General features: G+C 36.7%; 2 protein-coding genes across 2 annotated transcripts; one reads left to right on the top strand and one right to left on the bottom strand.

The window, feature by feature from the left end:
* The first annotated feature begins 8,416 nt into the window (after window positions 1-8,416).
* On the top strand, window positions 8,417-13,549 carry LOC116131378. Its single transcript, XM_031417027.1, has 4 exons — window positions 8,417-8,632; window positions 12,912-13,052; window positions 13,131-13,198; window positions 13,291-13,549. The coding sequence occupies exons 1-4, from the start codon at window positions 8,417-8,419 to the stop codon at window positions 13,376-13,378; spliced, it is 513 nt and encodes a 170-aa protein (XP_031272887.1). The 3' UTR covers window positions 13,379-13,549.
* A 63-nt stretch (window positions 13,550-13,612) lies between these two features.
* LOC116131460 ((R,S)-reticuline 7-O-methyltransferase-like) lies at window positions 13,613-15,066 on the bottom strand. The gene is made up of 2 exons (XM_031417111.1): window positions 14,224-15,066; window positions 13,613-14,025 (listed from the first exon to the last, which is right to left on the bottom strand). Exons 1-2 carry the CDS (start codon window positions 14,980-14,982, stop codon window positions 13,726-13,728), a joined length of 1,059 nt encoding a protein of 352 aa, XP_031272971.1. The 5' UTR covers window positions 14,983-15,066; the 3' UTR covers window positions 13,613-13,725.
* Window positions 15,067-16,596: the final 1,530 nt, after the last annotated feature.

A 16,596-nucleotide genomic window follows, 5' to 3' on the forward strand; every position in this document is an offset into this window, starting at 1 on the left:
TGTAATTAGTTGATTGATGATATAAGTTGATAGTTGTACTTGTTAACGTGTACCAACTAATGGTGTTTAGGGGTTTAGCATTTTTCGGTTAGTCAATGATATTCTTAACCAATCAATTTGTAACTAAGACGACAGGGAGACAGGATAGATTATACCTAGATTGTTGGGATATATTTTTATTGATTTGTTTAACCTTGTAGGTTTAGAAATTGAAGAGCGAGGAGAGGAATTGTGAGGTTGTTCTTGATCAATCAAACCCGTAGCGGCAACCTTTTAATATTGTGTTTTAGTTAGCAATTTATTGATGCTTTTAATTTCCTGAAATTAATTAGTTCCTTAGTTTTAATCAATCATTTTGCCATTTCTCTTCGTAACTCAAATATCATTAGGTCATTAGTCTTGCTATTTGTGGTATCGCCCTGCTTACCACTAACTACGGTATTTAGGTTAATTTTGTGACCGCGGACCGGGGTTCGACAAAATTTTGGAACCTGGTTCGGGGAGCAACGTGCTTTTGACTTTGTGTGTATTTGGTTTGAATAACTTTAAGTCTATTTTTCTACGTCTTAATTTCATTAGGATATTTCATTCGTGTTTGTTTTATTTTGCAAGAAGATCGCAATTGGGGAACTTTGCAGGTGTCATGTGCATCAAAGTTTAAGCGTGACCCGATTGTGATTTTTTCTAATTTTTTAGCTTTCAGTTCTGTTAATCATTTGTGTGATGTTTGCAGGTTTCATGTTCATTTAGTTTGCATGTTTGTATTAGTTTTGCAATTTTGTTTTTATTCATAGGATTTAGTTTTTGATTTAGTATAATTTCTTTTTTGACTGTTAGTTTAGTTTGTTATTGTGTGGATTTTTTTTAGGGTGTTATCATATTTAGCTTTATTTTTCTTTATGTGTGGTTTTTGAATTTGCTTTTAGTTCTTTTTTCTTTCTCTTTTCTTTTAATTTTGATGTTGTGGTTGTTGGTGGAACCTTGGTACACTTGTGATGAATGCTGGTAATAGTTGTATCAACCAATTTTAGTACCCTGGATTTAAAATAGAAAGCCACTAGGTGGATGATAATATGTATCCCATGCATAACCATCTAGCTTCTAGGATTCCTATCATAGGGTAGCCGCCTAGGTGGTGGCATTATGAGTTTTCTCCTTTGGACGTATAAAACTCCAGTTGGAGTCTTTAGCCTATCAATTTGACACATTCATATCCTGCAAAGGAAGCTTCTAGCAACCATCTTCCAGTAGACAGTCGGATGTCATTTTTAGGCCTTCAGACCTTTAGCTATTGAGTATACATTTAAGGAACCAGCTCCCTACACTTTTGAGGAGCAAGTGCAAGAGCACAAGGTTTCCAGAGACGGAATGTTCCGTTTTGACACATTTGATAGTGAGTGGCATAACCATCCTAATTTTGCATGGAAGTAGGAACAATCTCAGAATGTCTCCCATAATATGCCATATAGTTCTTCCAATCAACAGGGAAGTTATTAGGACATGTATTCGGTCCAACCACTTGCCCAACCTAGGATCCCACCCCCTGTCCAACAGCCCACTCTAGAACCCAGTTCACTGGAATCAATGATGGCTCAAATTTCCAAACCATGCAGGAACAAATAGATGACATGAATGCTAGGTTCAATGACTAGAGCAGCATTATACATATTATATTCGCATTCCCAATCTATTAGTAAGATAAGACCCAAATTGGTCAAATAACTGAAGCGGTTTATAAGAGAGAGGAGCCATTTGTTGAGTCAAGTTGTAGATAATCCAATAGTGCACCTCCCAAGGGGGTGTCATGAACAAGCTAGGCTTAAGAGGGAATTTATAGGCTGAGTTTGGAGAGAAAGAGAGCTTAGAGGGAAACCAAGCCGAGAGGAGTGAAAGAGAACCAACCATAGAGTTAGGTGTGTTGAAACATGAAAACGAGGAAGTTGGGGAGAAAGAACCATCCCCTGCATTTGACATGCTAATACAACCTTGTCCTCATACCTAAGTCGAATAATGCATCCAACTTTAGAAACTACTAGGATGGAGAAATAGTCGAGTTATTTAGACAAGGGTTGATTGGTATTCCACTTCTAGATGTCATTAAGCTCATACCTCCCTATGCTAAGTTCTTAAAGACTTGTGCACATGGAATGGCGTATTAATTCAAATATGTCTTCTTGGGACCTCGTGATACCCTACTTGTTGTTGAATGGAGAGGGTCATGTGGCACCGCTAACGTTTCAACCACCTTGAACTTGATGTTTGCATTCAGTCTGGCGGAAGACTTAAAACTTAGCGCTGGTGGGAGGCAATCCACCTTTTTAAGTGCTTCTTATTACTTTATGTTTTTGTTGTTTTTGTCTTTGCAGGAATTGCCATGTTTGGGAACTCATTAACTAGTCAAGGCTATGCTTAAGCATGCTCCACAAACTTCGTTGGTGACACCTCCACCATTGTCCCCAGGTTGTATCTCTCCACCTTATATGCTATTATTGTTAGATTTCTTGTTTCTCAAATATGTTGGACCGATTTTAATGTTATTGATCATATTGCCATTTGAGATCATTGATGCTAAGTTGGGAGAATGTTGTAGTTGTAGGTCATTAGGACATGACATTTTAAGTTGGGGAGTGTTGATTGATTTTTATTTTGTGGGTATTTTTGATCTATTTTTGGGAAGTGTTATTGATGATGCTTTATGGAGATTGTAATATTTTGTGAGTGTTGTTGATAATGCTTTTGGGAGATTGTGTGTTGAATTGTTTGTGCTCAAATTTTTGTGGCATGATTATTTTTTGTGTGAAAATATGTTGAATCTTACTCTTGTAAGTCCAAAAGTGGAAAAAAGTGAACCTAAGTGAGCCATTTTTAAAATTTTTCATGAATTCATGCATAATCACCATTTTAGAATCAATTGAGTGCTAGTTGAAAGGTTTTGTAGGTTTTTGAAAATAGTTGGTTGTACATGGTTTTAACACATTGAATTATTGTTTCTGTTATATGCTAGTTTGTCCAAATTGTGGTTAGACGCTATTTTGTACGCATGTCATTTGTTTTAATGTTTATGCAAGTCCCCACATACTTTACATGCCCATGGAGCAAATTTTCATTTATTTCTTGCATGTATTGAAAATGTATAATCATTGTCTTTGGAAGTGCTTAACTGTTGCTTGATGATTTGATTTTGATTTGTAGCCTAGTAAACTAAGTAAGTAAGCCCGAGGGGTGTTCTACACCTAATCCCCTAAAACTATCTAGCTTGGGAGTGGTTGGCCCAACTCGTTACACGGGTCCTCTAGAAAGCTTAATAAGTCATTATATAGATCATAAGCTTATAAAACAATAAATAAATTAAGTCTTGGCTTGTACACTAGTTGGTTCAGGTGAGTAAGTCGAGGAGTGTTTTACATTTAGTGCCCTATAGTCATTTGGTTTAGGAGTCATTGACCAAAGCCTGTTACACGGACCCTTCATGAAAGCTTAAGAAGTTAAGACAAGTTCAATTGAACTCACTCAACTTTAAAAAAAAAGTTAAAACAGTCCTTATATATTATAAAATTTACAATTTTGACCTCACAAAAATTTAAATTAACACTTTTTTACACTTTCTATCTTTTTCGTTTACTCTCTTTCTTTCTCATACTTTCTTTTTTCTTTGATTGGATTACTTAAGAAAGATTATTCCTTTAGAGATTACAAAATAAAATGATGCTTTTTTTTTTCTTAAAAATCTTTTCTTTTAACTTTCTTAATTGATGAAAAATCATAAACTATGAGTTTTTGTTGAGTTTAATAAATGAGTTTTGTAGATGCAAAAAATCTACCATCACGAAAATAGGGTTTGATCCTGTGAGGTTGAGGTCACTGACAAGCCGCTACACCTACACATGAAAGGACAAGCGTGAAGCTTCCGAAAAACACCGGGGTGGCGTTTTCCATAGGCACTCCAATGCTAAAGTCAGCAAGGCTGAAAGAGATTATTTGACAAGAATTAAGGAGATGAAGAATTACCAGGAGTCTTGTCGGAAGCTAGGACTACGGTGGAGGCACCAGGTTCTTGGGAGCAAGAACTTTAGGAGCAAATAGATGGTTTTGAGTAGTGTAGATTGACTATGAGAGATTCCCCCCTATGAGAGGGCAAGCCTCTGTTTTTATAGTGAACCGAAGGGGTTGGAATCCTAGTAGGACACTAAGTCCTCTTTTGGGAGATAATCCCTATCAAGAAAAAAATATGATTTCTTGACTTTATCAGATTAAGTTTAATAGTTTGAGTAAGATTAGGAATCTCAGCAGAAGAGGAAATAGAAAATAATTATGATTTCCTATTTATGGACTGTTGCAGGCTAATGGGCTAAAACCCACTTTAGCTTAAGGGTCTGTTTGGGAGTTTTATGGTAGCGGTTATGAGGGTAAACTATCGTAGCGGTTTTGAAGATAAACTTTCGTAGCGGTTTTGAGAGGTTTTTAGTAGCGGTTTTTAAAACACTCAACCTGTGTTTGGGAGTTTATTTTCCAACGATTCTGACAGTTTTTTAAAATGATAAATTTACATATATGTCCATAACAAAAGCCTAACAAAAAGTGCAAAATATCAAGTCTGAGTGTTTTTTCAGCTTCGTAATCTTTTCTCTAATGAGATTAAGAAATAAAATTACAGGTCTGATTCTTCACAAGAACCACTACTACCACCTGCTCTTGCTTCGTTACCACCACAATTGAAACACCACCTTGAAAGATTTGATTCATTGCTTGCTAAACATAAACAATCTACTCCCATTATTGTCTGTCGTAAACACAGTTCTGTTTCAACTAAACCTTACACTGCTTCTACATTTGCTCGACAACAACAACAATAAACTAATGACAAGAAGCCGCCTACTGATATAAAGCAGCCCTCTGTAGAATGAAGCAGTAGCTTATTAAAGGTCAAAACAGAAGAGAAAGCTGTAACGACTGGTGCAAGAAGCAATAGAAATCCAACAACCAATACTAATAATACCACTTCTCCTCCTAGTAACAAAAAACAAAACGCCACCTCAGGTTTAAAAGCTGGTTCAAGTTTAGGTTCTGTTGATAAAAAAGAAACTCCGATAGCAGATAAGAAGAAGAGTGAGGGATCAAGCACATCTATTCTGTGACCTTTTTTTTTAGCAGCAAAAGGGATTATTAATAGTGGAAATGTGTTTTTTTGGGATAAAAATTAAAAACTAGCCAAAACACCTCGATTTGGGGTATTTTATAAACCCCTTAAAAATACACTACACTGGTTTTAAGGGGTTTTTTAAACCAGTCAAAACCAGTCCATCAAAAATCTGGCAAGTAATGGTTTTTAAACACCTCAAAACTAGTCTAATTAAAAACCCCTCAAAACCAATGAAAAAAAAACTCCCAAGCAGACCCTAACTTATAGGATAGCCTAACTCATAGAGTGGGTAGTTCACAAGGTGATTTTAAGCGTAGGCCTAATCGGGATTGGGCTAAGGCCTTGGGCCGTGACATGTTTATTTCGTTATTGGGCCTCGTTAAGCTCAAGACAATTTTTAGCCCTAACAGTTAGCCCCCCACTCTCTAAGTTAAAGAGTATTTAGTTTAGAGAGTAGATTTAATCGAATGAGTGCAGACTGAGCGGATTAGTGATAGCAGCTCGTTAGGTCGGATGGACCGTTGTGTGGATTGGGTCGATGACTTGTTGATTTGAGGTGCAAAGTCCTTCAATCGGTCTGGGCCAATTGAATGTGTAAATCTATAAATCGGTCTAGGCTGATTGAAGGTGTAAATATATAAATCGGTTCGGGCCGATTGAAGGTGTAAATATATAAATCAATTCAGGCCGATTGAATGTGTAAACTTATGAATCGGTTTGATCCGATTGAAGGCGTAAACTTCTGAATCGGTCTAGGCCGATGCTAGAGTCATGAAAGTGACTCTATTTCATTGATAAAAAGATCTCATATGTAATTGAATTGAAGTTATATTGAGACAATTAAGAGAACTTATGAATTTATGTATAAAAATCATATTTTGAGTTTTTCTTACTAATTTAGCATATTTGGGATGAATTTGGAATTGGTGTGAGTTGATATTAGGTTGTGGTTTATGGATTAGGGGTGATTTTGTCTCATTTATGCTGTTTAGGGGGTAAAATGTCATGTTCTAGAGGTTGATTTTGTCACTTTTCAATCATATAGGGACTAAATAAAATTGACCATATTTTGTATAAAAATGCAGCACATGGTCGAAGATTGGGTGGCTGCCGCCCACCAAAACCCTTCACCTTCTCCAATCATATTCTGGCGAGCTCCGACGACCTTTCGTATTCCACTTGCACCTATCATCTCCATCGTCCCAGATCAGCACCGTGATAACCATCACTGCCATCGCGACATTCCATCTTCCAACTGCGACTCTTCGCATTCCAGCCATAATTTTGACATTTTTCGATGACGGTTGGGCTCCTTGGTGGCTGATCTTCCTTCCCCACGGTCGGATCTATCTAATCCAAGGTTCAGCCGCCGCAAAAACCGCTGGAATCCGCAAAATCGCTGCCGTGCCTCTTCATCTTCCAGCCACGATCTCGCTCATTTTCGACGACCTTTCATCTCCCCAAGACCTAATATGAACTCCCCATCACTAGAGCTTTCCATCGGTACCTTCGGATCTCATTTCTGCCACCATTTTCCAGAAGACCTGTCAAAAAATTAACGTTTTCTAGCGAGTGCGACTGTTAGTATTCCAGGCTGTCCGTTAGTCGTTTTCGCCCCTTCTTCATATCATATCACTGTCGGTTACTTCCTCTCCACCATGATTAGCTTCGTTTCCACCACTTCAGCCTCCATCATCACCACCATGAGCGGCTGAGTTCCCGGTTGTCTGTTACGGCATAGGCAAGATCGGGATTGACTCCATTGGTCTCCCCATCAGCTCTTGACTAGTTGGATGAGCCTGAATGTTGGACATTTGGTTAAGTTTCTTGTATTCAAATTATATTTGTTTTTGTTTCAGTTTGTTTGCGATGCTTTAATATTGTTCTAATGCTCGACGTACTGAATTGATAATGTCCATTGAGAACGTTTGTTGATATATAACTTTTTGCATAATTGAATGTTGGTTTGAGATTATTGAATGTTGATTATGACTTTAAACTGCTTCGGTACTGATTACAATCAAGTTGTATTAGCATTTAATATCATTTCTATTGGGAATGCATTTGTTGTGTAATTAGTTGATTGGATGATATAAGTTGATAGGTTGTACTTGTTAACGTTGTACCAACTAATGGTGTTTAAGGGTTTAGCATTTTTCGGTTAGTCAATGATATTCTTTAACCAATCAATTTGTAACTAAGACGACAGGGAGACAGGATAGATTATACCTAGATTGTTGGGAGATATTTTTATTGATTTGTTTAACCTTGTAGGTTTAGAAAATTGAAGAGCGAGGAGAGGAATTGTGAGAGTTGTTCTTGAGTCAAATCAAACCCGTAGCGGCAACGCTTTTAATATTGTGTTTTAGTTAGCAATTTATTTGATGCTTTTAATTTCCTGGAATTAATTAGTTTCCTTAGTTTTAATCAATCATTTTGCCAATTTCTCTTTCGTTAACTCAAATATACATTAGGTCATTAGTCTTGCTCTCTGTGGATTCGACCCTACTTATTGCTAACTATGATATTTAGGTTTTATTTTGTGGCCGTGACGATCGGTTCGACAGCCGATCTGAGGTGTAGACTTATGCATTGGTCTAGGCCGATCGAAGGTGTAAACTTATGGATCGGTCTAGGCTAAAGTTATGGATCGGTCTGGGCCGATCGAAGGTGTAAACTTATGAATCGGCCTGGGTTGATCGAAGGCGTAAACTTATGAATCGGTCTAGGCCGATCGAAGGCATAAACTTATGAATCGGTCTGGACCGAAGGTGTACACTTATGCATCGGTCTGGGCCAATCGAAGGTGTAAACTTATGAATCGGTCTCGGCCGATAGAAAGCATAAACTTATGAATCAGTCTAGGCCGATCAAAGGTGTAAATCAATAAATCGGTCTGGGCCGATTAACGGTGATCACAGTAGACGATTTAAAACAACTTCATATGGTATCCTGCATGGTGTACTGCTATCCACAATAAATTGAATAAGAAAAGTAATGGCATGCATGTGTAACAGTAGACCAAATTAAGAATATGCTAATATGGAGAAGTAATAAGTCAAACAAACTCATGGCTGAATGGAGAAGTGATTCATGCTTGTGTAAGACCAAATGAAAAATAAAACTTAAATGGAAGAATGACATGCGTGGAGCACATTTATCAATAGTAAACTAAGTCAACCGAATAAGTCATAGGGAGAAATAATATGCATGGCAGCATGGTGTGCGTATATAATAAAGCATATGAGTAATAGGTTAAAGAGAGAGAAAATACTAATGGAGTGGATGAGCCAAATGGAGATGGTTAAACCAAATGGGGAATTCCAACCGTACAAAAACCATTCGTCCATCATATTGGAGCGAGTAATGTCCCCCATGTTGAGAAATGTAAGAAATTCAAACAAGCAGTTGCATCACATGTTGAATGCTCCATACAAGTTGACTTGGCTCACGTTGCCAGTGAGAGATGTTGGTCGAATAGGAGTGTCTACAGTACTTGTCATGTTGTGGTGCTTGACATATGTTGAGTTGTAATGAGAAATACCTTTTGCTTGACTCTTCTTGAGATGCCGAATGGAGGATGCTTACCGACTGATGAGTTTGACATCTCATGTAGCCAAGTGAAGCTGGTTGGAAGCAAGCAGGAGTCTTTTATTTGGCTGTGAAAGTTGGTGGTCTTCCAGACACAAGAGTGCACTTTTGTCGAGCCGAGTGAAGAGTCATATCGTGAGGCTCTAATAAGAGGTCTTAGCATACTAGTGACTAACTCGAGAGTAGCCAAGCGAGCTTGAGGTAGCTTGTTTGTGGCTAAGTCGGTTAGCTTCATGTTTGCCAAGCAGAGTCGTGGGAGATTTGGGTCGGTGACTGGTAGAGTGTCGTGAGAAAATGGCCAGCGGTTGTGAACGGGTTTTGACTGGAATGTTCTACAAACTGGAGTAGAAACTACTGTCGATGGTGAAGGGGACGGCGAGAAGAAGTGATGGTGAATGGATTTGAACTGGAATTCTCAGTAAATTGGGGCAGAAATCAACGTTGATGGTGAAGGAGACGGCGAGAAGAAGTGGTTAGCGTTATATGTTGATAAGGAAGGGGTGGAAGAAATCAGTCCGTGGCATGGTGTATGAAGTGCCATGATCGGCTCCGGCAAAAGCATTGTTAATCTGAAGAAGTAGAAAAGGAAAAGGGAAAGTGCATTCATGTTGAGCAAAACAGAATGGAGAGTTGAGAGTGAAGGAGATATGAAAAAAGAGTTTAAAAATGCCCGTTACAAATCTTAGGAAAGACTCGTGTCAATCGGTGGAAAAGCCTTTTTGTCAGTGGATGCCTGAGTTAACAGAAACGATTCTAATTGCATAATTTTATAAAAAGGATCAATTTTTCCTTTCCTTATGATTGGGTCTAGGGAGGCAGCATAACAGATAACTGCGTACCAGATACTAAGAAGACTACAAATGTGATTTTACTCTGGAAACGTTGGATGAGTAATGAGAAGCATTGAGATGTGGAAATGGTTTCTTAAGAAAGGCTTACTGGTGAGAAGGGCAGTTGGGTTAGGTTGTGTTGTTGGAGGAGAGAAATAAGTCACTCGGTACAGTGTGATTAGCGTGACAGAGTAGGGTTTTGGAGGAAAACAGTCAGGCTGATATGATACAAGAGATGGCAGGAAAGCCGTGCTGGCTGCCAAGCTTTTATTTGTTGAAACACCAGGCCCTTTTAAAATTTTAGCCTCTAAAACAAACATCAAGGCCTTCCTCAAGTAGCTTCTCTAATGTCAGGCACAACCTAATAAATTTAATGAGGGAGGAGAGATGTGTATTAGGTGCTCAAAGTTTTAAAGTAGCGCATGAACAAATAATAAACACGGGAGACGATTCTTAACGCTTCATAATACTTTGTTTCATGTTGAACAAATATAATATGATATGTGAATGAATAAAACAAATGAAGAAAAGTAGAGAAAAAAAATATTTCTTATTGTGATGGAACTTTGATGTCAGTCAAAGGGAGTTTTGTGCCTCCTCTCATGTTGCAAATCGTTTGTGGATGGATGATTGTCAGGGCCCCACGGTGGGTGTCAAACTGTAGATGCAAAAAATCTACCGTCATGAAAATAGGGTCTGATCTCATGAGGTTGAGGCCACTGACAATCCGCTAGACCTGCACACATGAAAGGACAAGCGTGAAGCTTCCGGAAAATACCGAGGTTGTTTTTGCCGTAGGCACTCCAACGCTCAAGTCAGTAAGGCTGAAAGAGATTATTTGACAAGAATTAAAAAGATAAAGAATTACCAGGAGTCTTGTCGGAAGCTAGGACTATAGTGGAGGCGTCGGGTTCTTGGGAGCAAGAACTTTAAGAGTAAATAGATGGTTTTGAGTAGTGTAGATTGACTATGGGAGATTCCCCCCAATGAGAGGGCAAGCCTCTGATTTTATAGTGAACCCAAGAGGTTTGAATTCTAGTAGAACACTGAGTCCTCTTTTGGGAGATAATCTCTATCAAGAAAGAAATATAATTTCTTGACTTTATCAGATTAAGTTTAATAGTTTGAGTAAAATTAGGAATCTCAGCAGAAGAGGAAATAGAATATGATTATGATTTCCTATTTATGGACTGTTGTAGGCTAATGGGCTGAAACCCAATTTAGCTTAACTTATAGGATAGCCCAACTCATAGAGTGTGTAGTTCACAAGGTGATTTTAAGTGTAAGCCCAATCGGGATTGGGCTAAGGCCTTGGGCCGTGACGTGTTTATTTCGTTAGTGGGCCTCGTCAGACTCAAGACGATTTTTGGCCCTAACAAGTTTAAAATTGAAAAAATAAATTCCTAGATTTTGATGTAAGTTTCAACTTAATCTTGTTTATGTTGAAGTATGTGTTAATTAATTGTTGTTTTAAATTGGGTTCAATAAATTTTTGTTAGTTATTAAATTAATTTTGATATATTGTAATTGCTTGATATTTAGAGTTGGATTTGATGAGTTTTCATTAGTTTATGAGTTGAATTTTATTGGATTAGTATAAATTTTTAAAAAAACCTAATTTATAAGATTTTAGGCTTTTTTTTTTTTTTTTTTTGTTGCTATTTTAATTTATGAAAGATCATGAATAGGTTTTTGTTGAGTTTAATAAAATGGGTTTGAAATTGGAAGATTAAATTCCTAAATTTTGAAAAGCCTAAGTTATAAGATTTGAGATTTTAATAAATTTTTTATTGTAAATTTTTTAACTTAGATGTTTTGGACCCACTCGCTACAAATCCTGACTATGTTTATATGTATGTATGTATGTATGTATGTATTATAAAAAAAAAAAAAAGGGTTATAAGATGTTTGAGAAGTTAGAGAATTAATGTTTGAGTATGTAGTGAAATGAAAGGGTTTAGCGGATTGTGAAACTAGTTGGAAACCCGAACATGCGCTCTGGCAATTTAAAAGCAAGATTTAGGAGTTTCATGATGCAGTTTCGCAATGAGGGCATTGCACAATAAACCCTAAAGATGGAGTAAAGTAAAAAAAAAACAAAAAACAAAATTTGATCCTAACATTAAAAAAAATTGAATCATGGGATGTATTAGTGATATTTAAAAAAAAAAAAAAAAATTATGAGAGGTGGGAGTATTATATTTCGGTATCTCAAGTAATTACGTTAATTTCAATTGGCACGGTTACAGTGGTAATCATGCAAATTGAGACAACTAAGATTAGGAAAATGTTACACCCACAGTCTCTTCTCACAAATTTTCTCTAACAACTCCAACATGACAGCTCGCAATTGGTCAGCTCGTAATGAGTCTCACCTGGGTCCCATCTGATGAATTAGGGTTGATCAATTACAAACTGCCACGTCGAAGTTGTGAGAAAATGTTGTGACTTGTGAGTGTAGCATTACTTCAAAAATTAATGAAATTTTAAATTTAAGTTATATATATTCGGCGTGAGCTGAATCCAAAACAGCTATGTTATATAGGTTAGGTGAATGGTGAGTTTTAATTTGAAACTATAAGTTTAATTTTTGATAATAATAAAAGGGTGAACGACAAATTCGCACCCAAGGTTTGGCCTAACAAGAAGTTTCCAACAGAAAAGTTTCAAAACGACAGTTCCCACCCATCCATACAATTACTCCATTAATTTCAAATGCAGAAGGATATAGTGGTAATTTTAAAATACAATTAAAGGATAATTATATCATTTTCCTTTTCTTTTTTTTTTTCGCTTTCCTCTCGCAATCGCACCAAACCGCTTTGTCTCTTCCCCTTCTCTTTTCTTTTCTTGCTTCTTTTTCTCTCTTCTCTTCTCTTCCCTTTCCTTTTTCTTCTCTTCTTATCTTTTCTTTCTCTCTTGCGGTGGCTGCTGCTGGCCAGATCTAGCCGACACCTGAGGCCCTTGCGTTGGTCAAAGGCGCGACACAAGAGACACATGTCGGCTTGATCTGTCCGGTCAAGAAGCTTCATATGTCGACCAAACTGAGTCAAATCCAAGTTGACCGGGAGAAGATTTGATTGTTTGATTGCTTTTTTGGTATGATTTTTCTTGATTGATGATTGTTGTGTGCTGTGGTGATTTTGTTGAGAAGGAATTTAAGTTTGGTGGTGTGTGGGGGTTGGGTTTTGCTCACGGGAAGAGGTGACTAAGCGACCACGTGTATTTCTAGGCGGTGTTGAAACTGTGACTTCGGTGGTGGGGGAGATAATCGGATTAATTGAGTTGACATTAAGATTGGGAAGGAGATTGAACATGAAGGCTAGAATAAAGGCCACGTGTCACCCTAGACGCCTCATTTAGTTGGTGGTCATGATCATGATCATGATGATGATGATGATGATGATGATGTGGATCCTTATGGCAGTTTGTTGGATGATGAACAAAAAAGAATTCTTGAAATTAAAGAACATCTCGAAGATCTTGATCTGGTTTCTTTAAAAAAAAATTTTCTTCATTTCAAGTTTTTATTTTTATGAAACGAGTTTGGTTTTGTTTTTGATTTTTAGTTTGAAGATTCTCTAATTGATCTGCTTCAAAGTTTGGCAGACATGGATATAACATTCAAAGCTTTAAAGTTAATTTTTTTATGGGAAGATTTTGGTTTTTGTTCTTGTTTGTTCAGTGATTAAAGTTCAAAACTTGATGATAATTTGAGTTGTAATTACTGGAGACTAAGATCGGGAGGATTGTGAATCAATTGAGAAAGCACTCATCAAATGATGTCAGAAGATTAGTGAAGCATCTTGTTAGGTAAAAAATCGAAATAAACTGAATTTACCATTATATTCTTCTGCAGTTGAAATTAACGGTGAAATTGGATGGATGAGTGAGACTATGTCATTTTGAAACTTTTCAGGTGAGAAATTGTCGTTCGCCCATAATAAAATTAAAAATATAGCTTAACATTGGTCCTTTTATATTTACTACGTGGAGGCTGCGGCTTGTATTCATCCTTCAATGCTAGAAATAGGACATGACACATTTGGTCTTTGGGTCATTCGATTTTTTATTGTATGATCACGCAACGACGTAGAAAACTAAAAATTAAGAGAAGCCCACTTCAAAACCTAAAAATAATATTTTAAACTGACATTAATGCAATTACTGAGGAAAGGCCTCAATAATGAATGGGAAAGCCGGAATGTTAATGATATTGTAGCGAGGGAATCCTCCTTCCTCCAATAATTTCTTCCATTCTTGTTCAGTCCTTTCCCTTCCGCCAGTGGTATGTGCAAGCATCAGTAGATCGAATACCAATCCCGTCTCATCAAAAATTCCACTCCCATCAGGTCGTAAAACAACGTCAACTATTATAACCTTTCCTGTTTTTTCTGGAATTGCTTCTTTACAATTTCTTAAAATCTTCACACAGTCTTCATCGCTCCAGTCATGCAATATCCACTGTAGAGAAAATTTTACCAATTAATCAACAGTAAATTAAACCGAGTATTTTATGTAAAATTATGTGTGAGGAAACCATGCAACATTGTACAAGTTCGGCTAATATAATAACATTTATATAGCATCACCATAGTCTGCAGTATATATGTGTAACGCAAATATAATAACATTTATATAGCAAAGCGATTAATTAATTACCTTCATTATAACAGCATCAGCTTGAGGAGCAGCTTTAAACATATCACCTTCAACATGAGAGATTCCATCATACTTGGGTGCTGTGGCGATGACATGAGGCAAATCAAAGTTGATGCCTTTAATATGTGGATACGATTTCACAATTTCAGATAACATTTCTCCGATTCCACCTCCTACATCCACCAACGATCCAATGCTACTAAACCCATCTTTGTATCCTGATATAATCGCCCTGGAAATGATCTTGGTCGTACATGCCATACCATCGTTGAAGAGCTTGTTAAATTCAGGATTCTGTAACGCAAAGTCCCAAATCTCTTTGCCATGAGCCACCTTAAAGGCGATACCACCTTCTTTCACACACTGGCTAAAACAGTGCCAGGGAGCCATTAGCCATGGATGATTCTCCATTAATATCATTGGTGCAAGACTTAGCTCAGAGTCACGTAAAAGCCATCTTGATGAGTGGGTCAACCCGTAGAGGGTTTCTCCACCCCTGGAGTCATGATTTGCAGCAAAGATTTTTCTGCGGACGAGTAGTCTCATGACGCGTGAGAGGTAGGAGATATTTGGGGAGGATGATCCAATGGACGAAGCTATTTGGGACAAGGTGATAGAGCCGCCGTGTGAGTTAATAATGTCAGCTATGCGGAGTTCAACTGCACACTTTAAGGCCATCGAGTCTGCAAAGCTGAACATGTGTTGCCATATTTCAGCTTGGCCTCTTAGTGATGCATCAGACGTTTCTATTGCTTTCATTTTTCCTCTGCTCCGAGCTCTATAGATGAAATTTATTATAGCATGAAGAAAGAGAAGCGGAAGAGATTTATGTATAATTTTGGAAAAATGTGCTGAAGTAGGATGTGATATGAGATCTATAAGCCGATTTCATCGTAATTTAATGAGAAACAATCAGTGATAACGCAATTCAGTAAAACCGTTTCTATATTTCACTAAAGATTTATCTTATTAATCAAGCAAGTTTCTATTTATAAATTCATTAATTAGCTTGTTGCAGTACTAACACAGGAATAAGTTAATTAAAAAAATTTGTACTAAAAGTATATACTTCATGCCCGTCTAATTATACTCAATTTAAATTTGAAAAATTAAATTTTCATGCAGCATATTTTTATAATAAATAATGTTATATATTTCAAACTTGTACACTCAATTCTATATCTTAGGTGATGTTTTTATAAGGATGTGCATCAGTTACCACATCATCATATCATTAATCTTGTAATTATACTGCAGAAAAAAAGTTGTCCACAAACAGTTTGACTTATTATCATTATGAAAATCAGCAATGTTAAGCGCAAAACTCAATTTCACAGCCCTCCACATGTCAAGCTCGTAAATGATTAGCTTATAAATGAGTGGACGAAACCCATATCAAAATACATTTTAGAAATCACTTTCCTTATCAATTTTTACACACACACACACACACACACACACACACACACATCAGTTCATAAATAGGTAGAGCAAAGCCCACATAAAAATACATTTTAGAAATCACTTTCCTCGTCAATTTCCACACACATACAAAATTGGTTAGCTCATAAATGAGTTGGTCAGCTCATAAATAGATAGACAGAACCCATATAAAAATACATATACATATATTAATTATTTTTAAAATTATAAACAAGTGTGAAGTTTAATTTTAATAAACTTAGGGGATACAAAGAATGAGTGGTACCACCCTATCATAATTCACATCATTTTTAATTAGATGGTATTATTTAAATCTCAAAATTTTATTTTTAAGATTTCTAATTTTCATAAGTAAATTTTCTTGTTCTTTGTTTTTCATTTAAATTTATAATTCTCCCTCTAATAACTGTCTTCATTTGATCCTTGAAATTGCATATAAATTGTTGATAATTAAAACTCGTGTTTAAAATTTAAATTGCTTACATCCTGCTTCACATGGTTAATTCTTCATGTCGGATGATATCATTGAAGTGATTATTTGTTGCAATAAAAAAATATAAGGATACTGTGTGTAGTGGCTAATAATTCAGGAATCGTATCAGCAAAATCTGATGAAACTGACTTCAATAATTCAATAAAACAAAAAAAACAAATTTAATATGTCCAATCCGATTATTAGATTCGGCAATCTTACAATAATGATACGTAACCCATCCCTGTATCCTGTTACCGTCCCCCACACTTGTTCCTATTCTGATCGCACAAGCAATGTTGTCCATGAATTTGTTGCGGTGTTCTTGATGTTATCAATGAATTTGTGTAAAAACATGTGGTGTTAATGATCTTTTAAAGGCCTAACCTATTCCCACGGCCACTTGAAAGCAATATCACCTTTAACAAATAGAAATCCACATGGGATTACAGTACCTA

Source organism: Pistacia vera, unplaced genomic scaffold (genome assembly GCF_008641045.1).
Source record: "Pistacia vera cultivar Batoury unplaced genomic scaffold, PisVer_v2 Contig233, whole genome shotgun sequence".
NCBI classification, from domain to species: domain Eukaryota; kingdom Viridiplantae; phylum Streptophyta; class Magnoliopsida; order Sapindales; family Anacardiaceae; genus Pistacia; species Pistacia vera.

Excerpts from the sequence above, each read along its gene's own strand:
- LOC116131378 (XM_031417027.1), top strand. The coding sequence starts at position 8,417 with ATGGAGTGGATGAGCCAAATGGAGATGGTTAAACCAAATGGGGAATTC. Across the intron at positions 8,633-12,911 it reads GTCGAATAGGAGTGTCTACA|ACGCCTCATTTAGTTGGTGG; the intron begins GTACTTGTCATG and ends GTGTCACCCTAG. Across the intron at positions 13,053-13,130 it reads ATCTCGAAGATCTTGATCTG|TTTGAAGATTCTCTAATTGA; the intron begins GTTTCTTTAAAA and ends TTTGATTTTTAG.
- LOC116131460 (XM_031417111.1), bottom strand. The coding sequence starts at position 14,982 with ATGAAAGCAATAGAAACGTCTGATGCATCACTAAGAGGCCAAGCTGAA. Across the intron at positions 14,026-14,223 it reads CTGATGCTGTTATAATGAAG|TGGATATTGCATGACTGGAG; the intron begins GTAATTAATTAA and ends TTTTCTCTACAG.